Genomic DNA, 16,553 nt, shown 5'->3' with positions numbered 1-16,553 from the left:
GTGGTTATTGACTATTTGCATAAACACATTTATACATATTATTATACGATCAAGTTTTAGTAATGTATATAAAAATATAAATATTACATGTATATATAAATATTGCGCTTCTACAAAAAATCCTCAGATTGAAGTTTAAGGCCAAAATTTATGAGTTCTCTTTGATCATAATGGCGTAGTTACCTTCATTATTTCTCATTGCTTCAGTAATCTTAGTGTTACCAACTTTTAAAGACTGCTCTAATTATGATGTACAAAAGTAGTATCCTTCCATTCTCTGAAGTGTTGGTACTCCAACTCGAAGACCTTGAAGCTACAATAAGTGACCTACAATTCAGGAAGGTCATACTTTCTTATTCATTAATATTAAACCGTGAGAAGTTTTGAAAATCAAATATAAATTTTTACGGATAAAAACTTGAAGTTTACAGACGCTTTTACAAATAAAAATCTATTAATTTGTATCTTCAAATTTGGTTAATACTTATGAGTCAAATATTTTGAACGCAATATTTCAATTACTTCCCTGGCAATGTAAAATGCTTATCTTAACACTGAAATTCTTGTGACATTGTTCAAAATTGTAATCAACCTGAATTAAATCGGCGTTGCAATAATTTGTTGTTCTAAACCTAAAGCTCGCCCTCACTTCCGGTTCACAACAATGATCTACCGGCGGAAGTTACACCTGAGTTATAACCTTCCATGTTATTGAGCTCGGTTACAATAGGCGATGTGTCTTACTGTAGACAGATACGAGGGCCATAAACACTTCGACCCATTTCAAAACAATTTCTCGAAGCATTAAACAAAATATTTATTTTAGGAGTATTTCATTTATTTAAGAGTATTTTAACTCTTAAATAACTGATTATTAAGAAATGTATTAGTATAAACATTTTCAATAGTAAAACAAAAATCACTAGCAAAACCGGTACATGTATTGGCGTTAGTGAATAAAGATTGTATTTCTGTAATTACATTACAACAATTAACTACTTGAAATGCCTTTGATTATTTGTCATAAGAGCCAATAACTGTAACAAATACCACATTTAAAGAATTTTAAACATCTCGCTCTTAACGTTAAAATATAAATATTACAAGATAAGAAATAAATCGTAACAACGAAAGTAACTGTAATAAGATTAGAGAAGGCGGCCAAGAAAAAATGTTCTGGCGCTCATTTGGATGGCCCGGGTGCGGATAATGGCTATTACTTTGTGCTCTAAAATGTTTTAAATTAAAACTTTCTATTGAAAGCAGCAATAATATCATATATCAATTTTTTGATACAATAATTTGATATTTGATGAAGAAAAAATAGCGATTAATCAATATTTAATGCTACGTTATAAGTTTTATGAACAAAAATACAACAAAAATTACTCATACTCAAAAAATGATTTATCTCCTTGAAAAAGTAAAATGAAAATGGTATTACGTGATACTTATACTCATATAGTAGGAACTAAAATGAACACTAAACGAAAACTATTTTTTAAGTAATCAAGAAATACATAAGGAGCACATTTAAAATGCAAATTACAACTTAATTAGTTCCTTATGTATTAGGCTGTAATTAATTAGATAAGATAAAACATGGCTGTTAAGATTTGGGATTTTTAAAATATTAAATTTAAACAATTTAGAAACAGACAATAAAACTTCATATTGTAGATGTTTATTTTGGTAAACAATCTATCTTCTATGTAAGCAATTGGTATTAATATATTATATATATATATATATATATATATATATATATATATATATATATATATATCATTCTATGTTATATTACTAGACCTTTCATTTACAAAACTTTTTTGTACTTTGAATTTGTTCACCTAAAATGCATCGGTATTAGTATTATTAATTAATAATACTGATAATTAATAATTTAATAAATAAAAAAAAAACAATTTATACAAAGTTGTACCATGCAGTGCAGTGGAAAGTTTTATTAGTTTTATAACTCGAAGCTAAAAAAGACAAGCCTAGGAGGGGAATTAAGATTTCTCCGACTCATTTCGGTGGGGCCGGGTGTATGTAATGGGATGCTTGGGTTCCCCGCTCATCCGTCCAATCTCTAGCTGGAGTATTTTGAAAATAGTACAGTTTGATTTTAATTAATTGCGGGTTTGGTTTTAGAAATAAAGTGACTTATATTATATAGATAATACAATTGATCTGTTGTGGATTAGAGTACTAGAAAAGAAGGTTTGCGAGACGAAGAAACTTCTAATTTCATATGCAGTACATTATTATGATAGGTTTTTTATTAGTGCATAATGTTTCAGTATTTAATCCTGACTGGCGAATCCATACTATTAATATATGATTTTTTTTTTTATTATGCTACAATTTAGTGTAGTCTTTTCGGACGCATGTTTCGTGCTCATGTACATAATACATAGTAAGTAGCAAGTCTAAGAACATTGAGGTTTGTAATTTGGCAAACATCTTGGGAGTTGTCAGAACTGATTAAGTGTAATAAACATCTGTAGTCAATAAAACTACTTAGGAAAACCTAATTGCAGCATGATAGTAAAGGAACAATTTGATAATTTAAGCTGAACGATATCGAGGTTAGAATTATTTGTTATTCTAAAGCTCCAGATGACTTCCGGTTCATAAAAATGATCTACCGGTGGAAGTTACACCTAAGTTAAACCTTACATGTTATTGAGCTTGGTTACAATGGGTGATGTGTTTCACTGCAGACCATAGACCTAACTGATAAGAAGAATTTTGGGTAATTATGCATAATAAGGTGACCATGGGAACATAGTCACCTTGCTGAAATTCTTGCTAAAAGATATATAGCAATTTATATATCATTAGAAACTACTAGTAGGGTTTTACCTGTAAACAATGGTTCAAAGATCTTTCTGCTGAGACAAAAATTGCTCACAGAACAATCATTTAAAAAAACGTTGTGTTAGGAACATTTATCTGCACTTCAATATTGACACGATAAAATCAGAGTAAAATACCAAGTCACAATCATTGATTAATTGCATGTAATTTTAAAGTAAAAATTACTTCCAATAGGTTCCCTCTTTTACCTTATTACTATCCATAATTTCATAACCGGGGCCCATTTACAACCATTTCTTTGAAAACAGTGATCATTTTATTGTGTCTTTCAAGTGGAATTATTTTGCTAATTATCTACATTGAACTGTCAACACCGGTAATCGCTAGTGTGTGTTGATACATACCGGCTCTCTACTTCCCCTCTACCCATCCTTACCAGTAGTACTCGACCCCCCACCCACATCAACCTTTCCATAATGAGTGTAGGTTTACACAGCTCCATGCGACAGATTGCCATGTAATGAGAGTAATAACCTCCTACCGTTCACCTTTCATCAGTTTACATTAACGTTGATGGGAAACGACATTTAACATACTGGAAAGCCATTGAAAAAGGGTTCAAAATTTGTTATACTTGATTTTATACACATATGTGGGTTTAATTTTTTATCAGATTTAACAATTGATAAAGTATTGCTGTATTTATAAAGTGAAAACAGTTTGAATGTGGTATTTGTGGAATATACAAACTTTAATACTTAAATATGAAATGGTGACCATACAAATGTAGGTATTTTAAGCGAAGTATGATTTGAGATGAGTGTAGAATGAGTGGCGTTATCTTATAGTCTTGTTAGTGACTAAGGCCGAAATTTTTCCTTAGACACACATTCAATATTTCAAAGATAAGGTGTTTATTGATGTGTATACAAACTGTTAATAGTATTTAAATAAATAACTGGAACTTAAGTTGTATGTTGTGTTATGGCACAGACTATAGAATACTGTAATGTTGACTCTATAGTCTGTGGTTATGGTTTCCAATCTACGTCGATTCTAATGTAAAGCTATTCTATAAAATAAATATATAAATTAGTGACAAACAGATAGTACTTACATACAACATTTGTTTATTAGTTAATTACTTCACTAATAGAGCTTTATAATTTTTTACGTCTTTCAGGCTGAATATTAATACAAGATATTTGTTAAACAGTGTTAGATTATCTTTGAACTTTGTTGAAGTATTTTCGTTACATGACAACGATCAGCTGGTTCAATAGCCAGACAATTAAATACAATGTCTAATAAATTAGAACAGTTGGGCCAATTTTTGAAACACAAACAATGAGAATTTAATTGAACAAGCAGCCTTTTAATTTATATGACATCATATAGTGATGAAATCAAATTGTTAAAATTACATCAGTAAGGCTTAACCCGAGAATACCAAAATTGAATCATGAGTAAGATGTATAATTGTTTTTAACCAAAGCTATAACGTTATCATAGCAATTATGGTTAACAAGGTCGAAAATTAAAACAATATCAATAAAATTAAACAAATGGTTGTTTGTTACACTTCAAAAGTGTTTATAACTGAAATAGCTGTCGACAAAGAGACACATTGCCCATTGTAACCGAGCTCAATAACATGGAAGGCTGTAACTCAAGGCGTAACTTCCGCCGGTAGATCATTGTTGTGAACCGGAAGTAGAACGATTGTTGTGGAGTTTGAAAAGCCAACATCCTTTAATTATTTTTGTAACAAAAGAAAATTTCTTCGTTTCCTCGTATGCTTTTACTGTGTGGGACGGTACATGGTATTTTTAAATATCAAGGAATTTGTTGCCATGCAGTTTGAAAATACATCTTTATTTTATTGTGTAGCCTTTGAGAATGGAATTAGCTTGGCAAATTATTGGAAAGCTAGCAGCAAAACCCGGCTTTGTCCGGGTAAGATTATACCATGTACAAAATAAGGTGGTTATAGAATCATTTTTTTTCTGTTTTTAAGGATGTACACATATCTTGGTACTATTAAATCTAGCAATACGTTAAATACGGTATTCTTTGTAGCACAAGTTTCCTTAAATTGGAACTAAAATATTAACAGCGATAAATTCAATTATCCAGCTGTTCATAATGTAAACATATATGTTCTTCATAAGGATAACATGGAAACTTTAAAAGCCACTGGGGCAGAGCCCAAGGGAATATTTTAAAAATTTAAGGTCAGTTTGCAAATATAAATACCTAGACGAACATTTTGGTATATAATATGTGGGGTTGAATCTTAAAACAAAAAAATCCTTTTTGTTCACAAAGTTTCATGTCGCGTATTAATAATATAGAAATTCAAAGTATACGGTTTTCAATTACTATTTTTTTTATTCATAACCATCGCCAATATTGTAAATAAAATTTCATCAATTTAATTTAATATAAAGAAGTATCTATTCATAATTTCAAATCGACTAGAAACTACTTGTTTTCCATTATAAATTTGTATTTTCTTTCTTCATAGTGCAGCCAGTAATTTCACACTAATTCACATCGGAAACAAAAGAATGATTTACTTTCGAAGAGGAATCTACTTATAAAATATAACATTTACATAAATAGGTTTTAAACAGTAGTTTATATGATTTTATAAACATTTTGTTTTATAAGTCTTAAGGTAGAGTAAACATGAGATACATTTAAATAATTTATCCGTTTAGGGGTATCAGTAAATATAAAAAATAATGCAAGCCAATACACAGATATGTGTCTTGTATATATTTATTATTCACATTTATGAAAGTTTATGATAAAAGTCGTCTGTGCACTCTCAAGTAAATCGGATGTGTTTAAATTTGTAAGAGGTTAAAAGCCCTTTAAGTAAATTTCTCCTATAAGTATATGCTCTTATCACATATCTAGGGACTTAAACAAACTTGTACATTTCATTTACAATACGATTACTTGAGGATGACTATAAATCAAGATTTGTATTATATTTGGTAGAGTGCTATGAATTAAAAATAAAAATATTCAAGCTTAAGAGCATAACTCAAAACATTTATAGTATATCAATGTCTAACTCTCTTCTCCATTAGTATACTAATGTGTTTAACGTGGTAGGCATAACAGGTTAATTGGGTAATTGGTTCGAGAGTATTAAAATATAAGTAACGTGTTAAAATTTGTGTTTATCAGTATGTTACCCAAACAATAACGCATTTTTACAAGGTAAAGCCTTCTTTGCAATGTATTCAACCCGTATAAAACATACAAAAAAAATAGTTTTCTCGCGATTTTCGAAGTTTTAAAAATAAAACACTTGACTAAAGAAAGCAATAAAAGAACAGAAAACGTGAATCGTAAAATCTCATCTGTCACAATGAGGTGGGAAGAAGAACGGTTCACCAAACTGGAAAATCCTCTGTTTTAGAGCTTCGACTCCAAATGTTAGAGCAAAAGTGTATTATTCAACCTATTTCAATGAGTTTATTTTCTTATACATTTTAGTAACGCAAATTAAATTGGTTATTGCACTATAATTGTGCGAGAGGAACAAACTGGTCGAATGGTTAGAGCGCGGGACTTCGGTTCCGAGGTCCCGGGTTCAAATCCCACCAAGTCACCAATGGATTTGATCTATGTGATAATGCCACAACCCCTAGGTCTAGCCTGAAGTAACGTGAAAAACAATTCCGGGCACGTAATATCTTTACAAATATCTTTATATGATTGTGTAAGTTTAGTTTGTAGTGTGAAAAGTCCGAGGTGACTCAGGGTGAAATGTATGGTTTACAGAATATTCCAACCTTTTTTCTTTATAAACTAGGAGTTTAAACCTATTTTTTGTCATTCCCCAAAATATGGAGACCACATAATTTTCAAATAGAATTGTAATTCTCTTCACAAATATATTGAAACCGAAACTAAATTCATGTTACTATTTGTAAATGACAATACTGCATGGAAAATATAAATATAAAACGGCAAAATTGCCACCACTAAGCACTTAGTTCCAAAGCCTTGGGTCCAAAGTTATATGTAATGTAACACATGATTGACATAAGAATCACATGGTATTACCTCATTATTTTCGTTCCTCCCACACGCCTTGGTAGTTAAATAAAAAAAAAAACTTTACTCGTGGAACTTTTTTAAACAAATACAAAATTTTCTTTTAGTTTTTAACTACATTGACTTATTAACTACAAAAAAAGTGTATACAAAAAATAGTGTATAACAAAAATAAAAAATCTTAATAACTCCGTTGTTATAAATCTTACTGGTATAGCTCATATGATCGCATAATCCTGTTAATCCAGCTGTTGTAAGCTATACATTAAATTTCCTGGGGAATATTGTAAATCAGGAAAGCCGAGATAACGCCTTCTGTGGCTCATTACGAGACCGGGTGTTGTTAACGGGCAGCTTCAGCTATGCGGCCGAGACGTTTTAATTCCTTCTCCGAAACAAACTTTAACTGCGATTAAAGAAAAAAGATGAAGAAATATTTATGATGGCTAAAATATCACTTATAGTTTATTGCTCACAATACATTAGCTTTGCATTGTTAGGTTGATACAGTTTGGTGTAAAGTCTTACAAGAAAAATATATTTTTTTTTGCCACGACTAAAATACTAAACTGATACAGCAAAAAATAAACACACCGATAGCCCATATATCTAGGAATGTAATTCACTTCCCTGACTTCCTCTCGGGCTATGCCCTTTGGATGTCCAGAGTTTTGAGGTGAGGTTTTCAAAAGTAAATATTAATTGGTCTCCATGGGAGCCTGAGAAAATTCATAACCTTTGTTTACCTTTGAGTTAACATTTAAATGTACCAATCAGAACTTTTGATAGCTTATTTTACAATTTCAGGCAGCTGGTCGAAACAAAAAAAATATTTTACACAATTTTTCTAAAACTATGTCATTGATTATGAAATTAAAGAAAGATTCTATAACCGTAAGTTATGACAATTATGTTATTGATACATTTTAATGTTAAGATTAAGCCAATGCAATGTAGGTTATACTTTTTTGAACTACTTAACAAGTTTTTGCGAAGCACAACGGTACAGAAGCTAGTGGTTTATATAGATGATATATTGACATTAATTTCCACAATAATTATCTTAATAGAGAGTTTAAAATAGGTTAAACTATTTGTAACCATTGTATGTAATTATAAAAAACTGTTAAGCAAGCTAAACCGCTGAATATCCAGAAAATCTTTGTGTTTTGGTTACCAAAGTAATGAAATTATTGCATACAGAAGCAAATAAATTCCCTAAAATTAATTGTTGAACAGATTTTGTATAATGTTGTGAGTAAACTTAAACAGAACAAAAAAGTGTATACAGTACCACTACACACCAAACACTAAGCAAACAAATATTAACAAAAATTCTTACCTTATATGACCCGAGGTTTTTAACTGTGCAGGCCAATTTCACACTTCTTCCTGCTGGTACTGTGATGTTTTCAATTTGATCAACGAATTCAGGGTCTTCTATTTGTCCTGAAATCAAGAGTTTGTTATAGTTAACAAAATCAAAATATACTAGTAAGCAAAAAGTTTAATTTTGTTCCTACTTGAATGTAGTCACTGTTAGATAAATTCATAAATAGATTATTCGTAAATAATGTTGAAGAATTAAAAAAAAGAATAAGGAGAACATGTAACCACACACAAATATTCATTATTTACATAGTTGGTAATGTTAATTAATACTGAAAATATAATAAACTAATTTGGAATTTAAGGAATGAAGTTATGCTTCAAAAAGATTAAGTTGGTAAAGGTAAATGCATTACGAGGGGTTAAAACAACATTTACAAAATTCCGAGTGAATTCTTCCCTTCGAAACAAACGAAAACCTGTTAGCAACCTAAGTATGCTTTACTTGTTATCTCAAGAATATTTAAACTTTATGTTGCTGTCTTGTGCTTTTCGTCTTACAAAATTGGTTTTGTCATTTTACTTTCGACAAAAAGAAATCACCATATTTGACTTGAAAACATTTAACAGATATTGATGAAATCTGTTTAAATTTGGGCCCGTGTACTTTTAGTATATACAAGGTACAATGCAATCACGTAATAATAATTGATCAAAGCCTGTTATTTATCAACATCAAAATAATGTTAATTAAACGTTGGTATTTTACTTTATGTAATTTTATTTTTATTTTGTATTTTATTATGTTTGTCCAATCAGTTGTTAATGGTTATCACAAGAATAAGCATTTTAAATAGACTCTACTTAAATGAAAAAAAAGTTTTAATGAAACATTAACACATAACCAGAAAAGCTTGTAAATTGTTTGATTTTAAGTCCAAGCAAATATTTAAAACCTCATGGTTTCCATACCAAGTTAAGGTAAGTTGGGTTTGGTTGGTTCCGCCAGGTTTGGATCATAATTTTATTAAACCACATAACACGCAAAGTTTTAAATATTAAACACTTTTTAACAGCTATACTAACTTGTTCCGTACTTATCACATAATCTGGCTTACTACAGATAAAAAATGCAATAGGGTGTGTTAAATGATTTCCTTTTTATTTAGACAAAGAATAGTTGTCCGAACATTATGATTACAGTGAATTTTTGTTGGGGAGGAAGAGATCGTGGCGGTGACTTTTGGCTACTTGGACATTTTAGCATTTTGTAGAACCCCTCACTCAGTCCAACAGACTTAGTCTCTTAGTGAATATTACAGCTAGACACCCATTTTCACAATTGTAAGTTTATAGGTTTAAAGTGTTTGGTTTAGATAATTTGATTTATTAAAGTAAATAATGTAATTTATGGTTTGTTTATGGTATATGTGGTAGAGAGGAGGTCCTAGCTTCGCCTATGAAGTGAAACAAATAATTACAAAATATCAAAATAATTTCATTATATTCAATGGGACTTCATGGTCGCGTTTTCTAGGATTTTACACCTTTTTTAGTTGAAGCAGAACAATTCAGCCATGAGTCTACTTTATTTGTGTATAACTTTACAGTGTTTGGTTGACACCCTATAGATCAAGTAAGCCATCCTTATTTTTTTACCCATTCAGAACATTGATTATAACGGGAAAGTTTCTCCACTATAGCCTAGTATAGGCCTAATATAATCAATTGCTTTGTATGGCTAACAAGGTTATCTAAAGCCTCTTTGGTATAAACACTTAGGCTCTTGCGACGACACGTTCTTCTCAAGAAGTTGATCGTCTTATCAATGTTGGTGGTGAATATCCTCATTTAATGCCATAAAACTGAACAAACCAATGATTTTTTGTATTATTTGTATATTAAGTATATTTAAAACTAGTTGTCAATAAAAACTAAGAAAAGTGTTTTTGGCATTCACTAAAACCCCTATATTTTGTGTCATTTATTTGTTGTGTAAGTAGGTGTCACTTTTACAGGAAATTCATCTTTAATCTATGAGTATCAGATACAGAAATAAACGGACGAAATAAAGGGAATACAGAAGAAAGTTTGAGTTCTTACTTGATATGACATTGTATACTAACTATTTTGATCATACTGTGACAGCTCTTCTATTTTTCTATCCTTTCCTTAGAGAGTTTTATGTTATATTTCAATAAATTCAAATAGAAGCGAAAGACACGTATAGTAGTGCAACGAAATATGTATGGTCGCCATTTCATAAAAAAGTATTAAAAGTATTCAAGAAATATTTGATAGCATCATACTTTCAGTTGAAATTTCCAGTGGAAACTTCTACTAATTAATTTTAAACTACTAATATTTTTAAACCGACCGAGTACTTGGAGTAAAAGACCTAAATTCATAGATCAGCTAAAAAATTCACTTACTTTTCTTGCCTACTTTATTTATTAAATCATTAATTTGTAAACTTTCGAGTACATTTTTAACTTTTAATTTTATTAGATTTGTTTATAAAGAATATCATTGTTCTTTACAAAGACAAAAGGAACATTTTACTTATCTACTGATCCTCTTAAAATCAACTCCATTCTAAAACAGCTGATCAATGCTGGAAACACATTGATCATTAAAATCGCTCTTTCATGCGGTTGATTCGCTCTCAAAGACACCACTAAGTCACTCTCTAATCATAGAATCCTGTTTTATCCGATTAAAGTACATTTGTTACCTTTGTACCGGATCCACGATTTTGAGAAATTACATTTCACAAAGAGAAATTAGCGTCACCAAATCCCTTTATGGCAAATTGTATCCATATTGGATAATTAAAAGTATTCCAGATTTTATTTTTAGAGCAATTATAACGTGATGAGATTAAAAAATTGGGTAACTAGCTTGACAAATAAGTAAGGTAAAATAGATATATATTAGCTAAATTCTAAAAGATACAATTCGTAACATATATTAATAAATTATTTAATGGAATAAATGTTATAAAGAGGGCAATTAGCTTTGAAATTTATAAGCCTGCAGTAATAATAAGTAATGAATTCAAATTAAATATGACATTTTCATGGTAACAGTTTTACATCTTAAAACCCCGGAAAACGAGGATTCACCAGATAACAATCCAGCCATGGTTATGCAAAGTCACGAACTGGTTTTGTTTAATAATTGGGCATATCTTATTATGCTTATGACGTTTTGGGAGTTTTAAACTAAACAGAGGTACGTAAAACATTACCGTTATTTTTTGGTACATAGTTAGAAATGCATACAGTATATGTTACGAATTTGAATATATACACTTTATGTTTACATACTAGAGTTGAATGTTTGAGCACTCTATTTACAGAAAAAAATATCGAAAAGATTAACCTCTTGTTATATAAATGTAGTATCTAAAAAATCGGATACATCCGAATTTAATTTTACTGGGCAGGCGCGCACTATCCCGACCACGACTACAACCACGACTCTGACTGGTCGGATACGACCAGTTTTACAATAGGAATAAATGGAACAGCGCGCACTGGTCGCACGACTAAAGTTTTCCAGTTTGGTCGGGCCCGACCCGCTGGGCCAAAAATAGCACACAATGTAATGGGACGACGCACACTACCCCCGACTTGCCTCCGACCCGACCAGTACACCACTCATATACACTGTTTTTCTTCACTTCCTATGCTCTGTCTCAATGAAGTGTAATGTAAGTTGATGAAATTTTAAGAAAAAGATAAATAACATAAAGTTTCTAAACTTCTGTTTTTTTGCACCATTCATGACCAAACTACTAAAAATGTTGAACTATTTATACATCAAATGTAAAACTACATTTAAACGTTAAATCACCAATATCTCTAGGTTATTTATACATCATTTATCGGTAATAAAGGGATAAGTCGCCCACTTCTCAGTTTGTTGAGACGGATTTTATTTTCCTATATTTGACTTCAGAAACATTGTAGATGTTGTACATTTAGCTAATCAAACAATAAATTACATGTAAAGCTGTGCTTCAGACAAGTGAACTCTGATTTTGCATAATCGTACAAACTTTGCTGTTTAGGAAATTGTCTGTTTAGTAGAACTGTATTGATATCCCATGGTTACATTGGTTTGGAAATATGACCGAATCATTGGTCTTAAAATATTGAGATTTTTAAAATAGCGATTTTTTAGAAAAAGTGGGTCAATTGATTATAGCACATAGTTTGCTAGCCTGTAGGGTGTGAATTTTAATAAGTTAAGACCCATAAACTACCTCCACTTACTATGAAAGCTTCCTCTACTCTTCAGACACTAGCCTGGGAACACTTGTGCAGATTATCAGAGCTAAATCAAGTTTGCCCAAAGAGTCTCTATGTTCATAGATAGATCACAATGTAGGCATTTTCTTATAGCTTGGAGAATGTGACCGATAAAGTGCAGTCCGAAGTTTATTTGTTTTTATTCCCCATCATGAAATCGAAGACCGATTCAACCGACAATACAGATGTTGAGTTGCCTTCAGGTGGAGTCCGTTCTAACGTGGACAAAGGAAGAACGTGTTTTCTGGTCGTAGGGAACACACGGAATTCAGTCGGATAAACCAGTCTTTCAAGAGCAGAGGTACTACGAAAAATAGGCAACTGAAAATATTATGACTGATACATTTCTACCTAACAACCGAATTATAACAGTATCACATATCTGAAATACACCTTGGATTGGTGTAAAATTACCATATTATGCTTGGGAACTTTGTGAATCTTTTAAATTTCGTGAATACAACTGTCAAGAAATTGGAACAAAAATCGTAAGAATAATAATTAATTGAAGTAAGTTAAAATGAATAAATCCAAATTTTCTAAAAATATTTGAAACTAATGTAACGTTGATGAACTACAAAAAATGATGCAGTAAATTATGTTTGAGCCTGATTAAAATAAATGCTTCGATTTTTAGTGATGCATTTGTTTATTTATTTATTTATTTGTTAACGGTTGCACCATTTTTACATGAAAAATACAATAATCTTACATACAGAAGAATCAAAAAAATCACAGGCCAGTACAAAAGTAGTGAAAAAATGTAATGTGATTTATATTTTCTTCAAGGTAACAAACTAAACTAGTGAGTATCCAAGTAAAATTATCGTACATTTTGGCTTTAGCAATACACGGTAGATATTCGTGTACATAATATCCTTTGGTAATTATCGTAATATGACAGTAATTATCGTGAACCAGGCGTTGTCATGGCAACCGAACCTACCCACCTGTTGTGTTGCAGCTCTAGTGGCAAATTCATTACATTACACAAGAACAGCTGAGAATATGCCACTTAGTTGTTACACAAAGTGATATCAGATCTGACAATGACTGTGTAATGATAAGTCTACTTATATTATAAGTCCGATATAGAACAAGAAAACTGTTGTAGGACTGTAACCTGTTTATGGAAATATTTAGATATATTTTGGTAAGCTAATTTATTCCATGCCGATCTATAACTATTAAAAAATATAATTTATGACATTCCTTGTAGTGGCAAATCTAAGTACTCACTAAACCCCGTGCTAGCTAAATAGGGAATTAATCTAAAATGTTTAAGGGAATTTTTGGGTGAAAATTCGATCAGGCAACTGGATATTCGCTTAGTGAGCAGGTTTGCTGTGGTGAGGGAATTATATAATACTGTATCAGTGGCTCGATGAAAAATGCTCCTCAGGAAATTAATCTATAGGTTTAAACCCGCTTTTTATTAAATATTAACGCCGGAGTTGGATAGCTAATTTTATATTTGTGTATCTATATTCACGAAAAACTATTTAAAATAAGGACTAAAAATATCTAAAACATCTTTCTTACACCAAAGACCTCACTTATACAGGTTTAGGCAAACGATTGGAACCCCCCAGTTAACGTTTTAACGCGTTGCAGTAGGAAAACCAAAATCGGCACAAATTTATAACATAAGAAATTGCACTTTTTCATCAAAGTTACAACTTTGCCCCAGCCCCCAAAATAGGGTATTTTGGGGGCAGCCCCAAATTTTCAAATGTGAACCACCTATCATGTGACCCCTCATTTTATAGGGTTCCCCAAGACAAATTAAATGTCGCAAACTAGAGGTCAATATCGCAGCCCTAATCAAAATAGCAGTCATTTTGAAATATCCCCTATTTTTTTTTAACAGTTTATAGCAGGTCAACTAAACTCAGCATACCTTAAAAAAACTAGAGAATTCACCTTTTGGGCAGTATTAAAATATTACATTTTTAAAGTTAACTGGGGGTGTAAAGACTATATCTTGCTTGCTCATGTTAAATAATTAAAATGGCTGTCATTTTGATTAGGGCTGGGATTGACCATTGGTTTGTGCCATTCAATTTCTCTTGATGAACCCTTTAAATTGAGGGGTCACATGATAGGTGTTTACATTTGAATATTTGGGGCTGTGTCCAAAATACCCCATTTTGAGGGCTGGGGCAAAGTTGTAACTTTGATAAAAAAAAATGTCGTAGGATATCAATAAAGCTAGGATTTAGGCCTTAAAAAAATCCAAAACGATACTAAACTAATTTGAAACACACAGAAAATGCATTAAAAAAGCTTTATAATTTAACGTATTAAATATTTAATATTGCAGTTTTTATAATTTTTATGAAATATAGGTAATTTAAAGGCTAGCCTCATGGAGATATTGTGGATGTTGTACATTTGGCTAATGAAACAATACATTACATGTAAAGCTTTGCTCCAGGCAGAGAACCCAGACTACACCTAATCGTACAACCTTCACTCTGTTATTTTGAATTTCTGTACAGTACGTATAATGTTATAGTAGTTATTGTCTATATACAGTATGTATATACTCAATGAATATTGATTTTTACCAATTCCTATGAACACATTTGTTATGAAATATAATATCTTGATCAGCATCATACGTGTTAATAAATAACCTGAAAAAAATATATATTTACGTTTAATAACACTAGTAATATTATATTTACACTTATACTGTTGACTCACAAGACAGTAAATACATATGAAAGATGGTAAAGATAGTGATCGATTTTGATTGGACACTTAATCATCATCAGACCCAATAGGCGAATAACAAGAATCAAAATGGCGTCCCTTGAATACTATTGGTCATCGGAAGTACCGGCCAATAAGATTTTAAGTACAACTGGAGTCAAAATTTACTTCATTAATGAGCTTATTTCTATTTTTTTTTATTTTTTACTTGTAAATATACAATTCGTCTCAATCATTTATTACAATTCCTTTCTTACAACTCTTTAAAATACATTTATTAGCCATTTTTTAACAAGTGTTGTGCGACATTTGACCTTTCCGGTTTGGTTTTTCTCCATGCAGACGGGTTGTTTTTGGAACGTTTAATAAAGTTTAAAGTTTATTATTGGCGGAACAGAAACTTATTGTTCGGTTCTTCCGATAACCAAAAGTATATAAGGGACGCCATTTTGATTCTTGTTATTCGCCTGTTGGGTTTGATGATGATTGGAGTGTCCAATCGAAATCAATCACCACTTACCGTCTTTCATATGTATTTACCGTCTTGTGAGTTAACAGTATAAGTGTAAATATAATATGATTACTGGTGTTATTAGACGTATATCTCCTTGTTTGTTTGTTTTTTTGTTTTTTTTTTAGAAAGATAATAATAACAAATAAAATAAAACTATTGTCTTTTCCATTAAACAATGTTTACCAGAAAACGCCACCAGAATTTCACTATCTATTTATTATTTATGTTATTTTTATATGTTATTTATTGTATTTATCTCTGTTATGTTATGTTATTATATTATGTTATTTATTTACATTTGAATCATTATATACATTCTGTTTATCTAAATGCATGTATTTACTCTAAGGCCAGAGCTAATGCTATATTGTTGTTATTAAATATTTATTCCATCTTGTTTTGTTGTAAGAATGTAAAAATGGAGTTTGTCCGTTGGTATGTAAAATAAATAAATAAATAAAAAATAAATAAATAAATAAATAAATAAATAAATAAATAAATAAATAAATAAATAAATAAATAAATAAATAAATAAATAAATAAATAAATAAATAGATAGATTAATAAATAAATACGAGTAATAAACTTGTCTATTACGGTCGAAGCTAATATCTTAGACAAAAACTATTTGGATGGTAAAATATATATGTATTACCATATGCGTTTTAGCACAAAACAAATTGTACCCAACCAAAGTTAATTTTGCCAAATGTTTTTAATTTCGTTCAAAAAGTTTCACTAAGTTTTGTATTTCACACATATACCTAAGAGTGTTA

General features: G+C 30.6%; 1 protein-coding gene across 3 annotated transcripts in view; it reads right to left on the bottom strand.

Annotated features, from left to right (window-relative positions):
* The window catches only part of LOC128996176 (neurotrimin-like), a 356,524-nt gene that overhangs the window by 73,823 nt on the left and 266,148 nt on the right, over nucleotides 1-16,553 (bottom strand). For all 3 annotated transcript variants that reach the window (XM_054421314.1, XM_054421313.1, XM_054421315.1), the window contains one exon: nucleotides 8,243-8,349. In XM_054421314.1, coding sequence (XP_054277289.1) covers nucleotides 8,243-8,349 — 107 coding nt within the window. The remainder of the gene's footprint in view (nucleotides 1-8,242; nucleotides 8,350-16,553) is intronic.

Source organism: Macrosteles quadrilineatus, unplaced genomic scaffold (assembly GCF_028750875.1).
Source record: "Macrosteles quadrilineatus isolate MER2022 unplaced genomic scaffold, UCM_ALF_1.0 Scaffold_6__1_contigs__length_79288215, whole genome shotgun sequence".
NCBI lineage: Eukaryota > Metazoa > Arthropoda > Insecta > Hemiptera > Cicadellidae > Macrosteles > Macrosteles quadrilineatus.
Note: the sequence above shows the minus strand (reverse complement) of the source record. Positions and strands in the feature narration are given on the sequence as shown.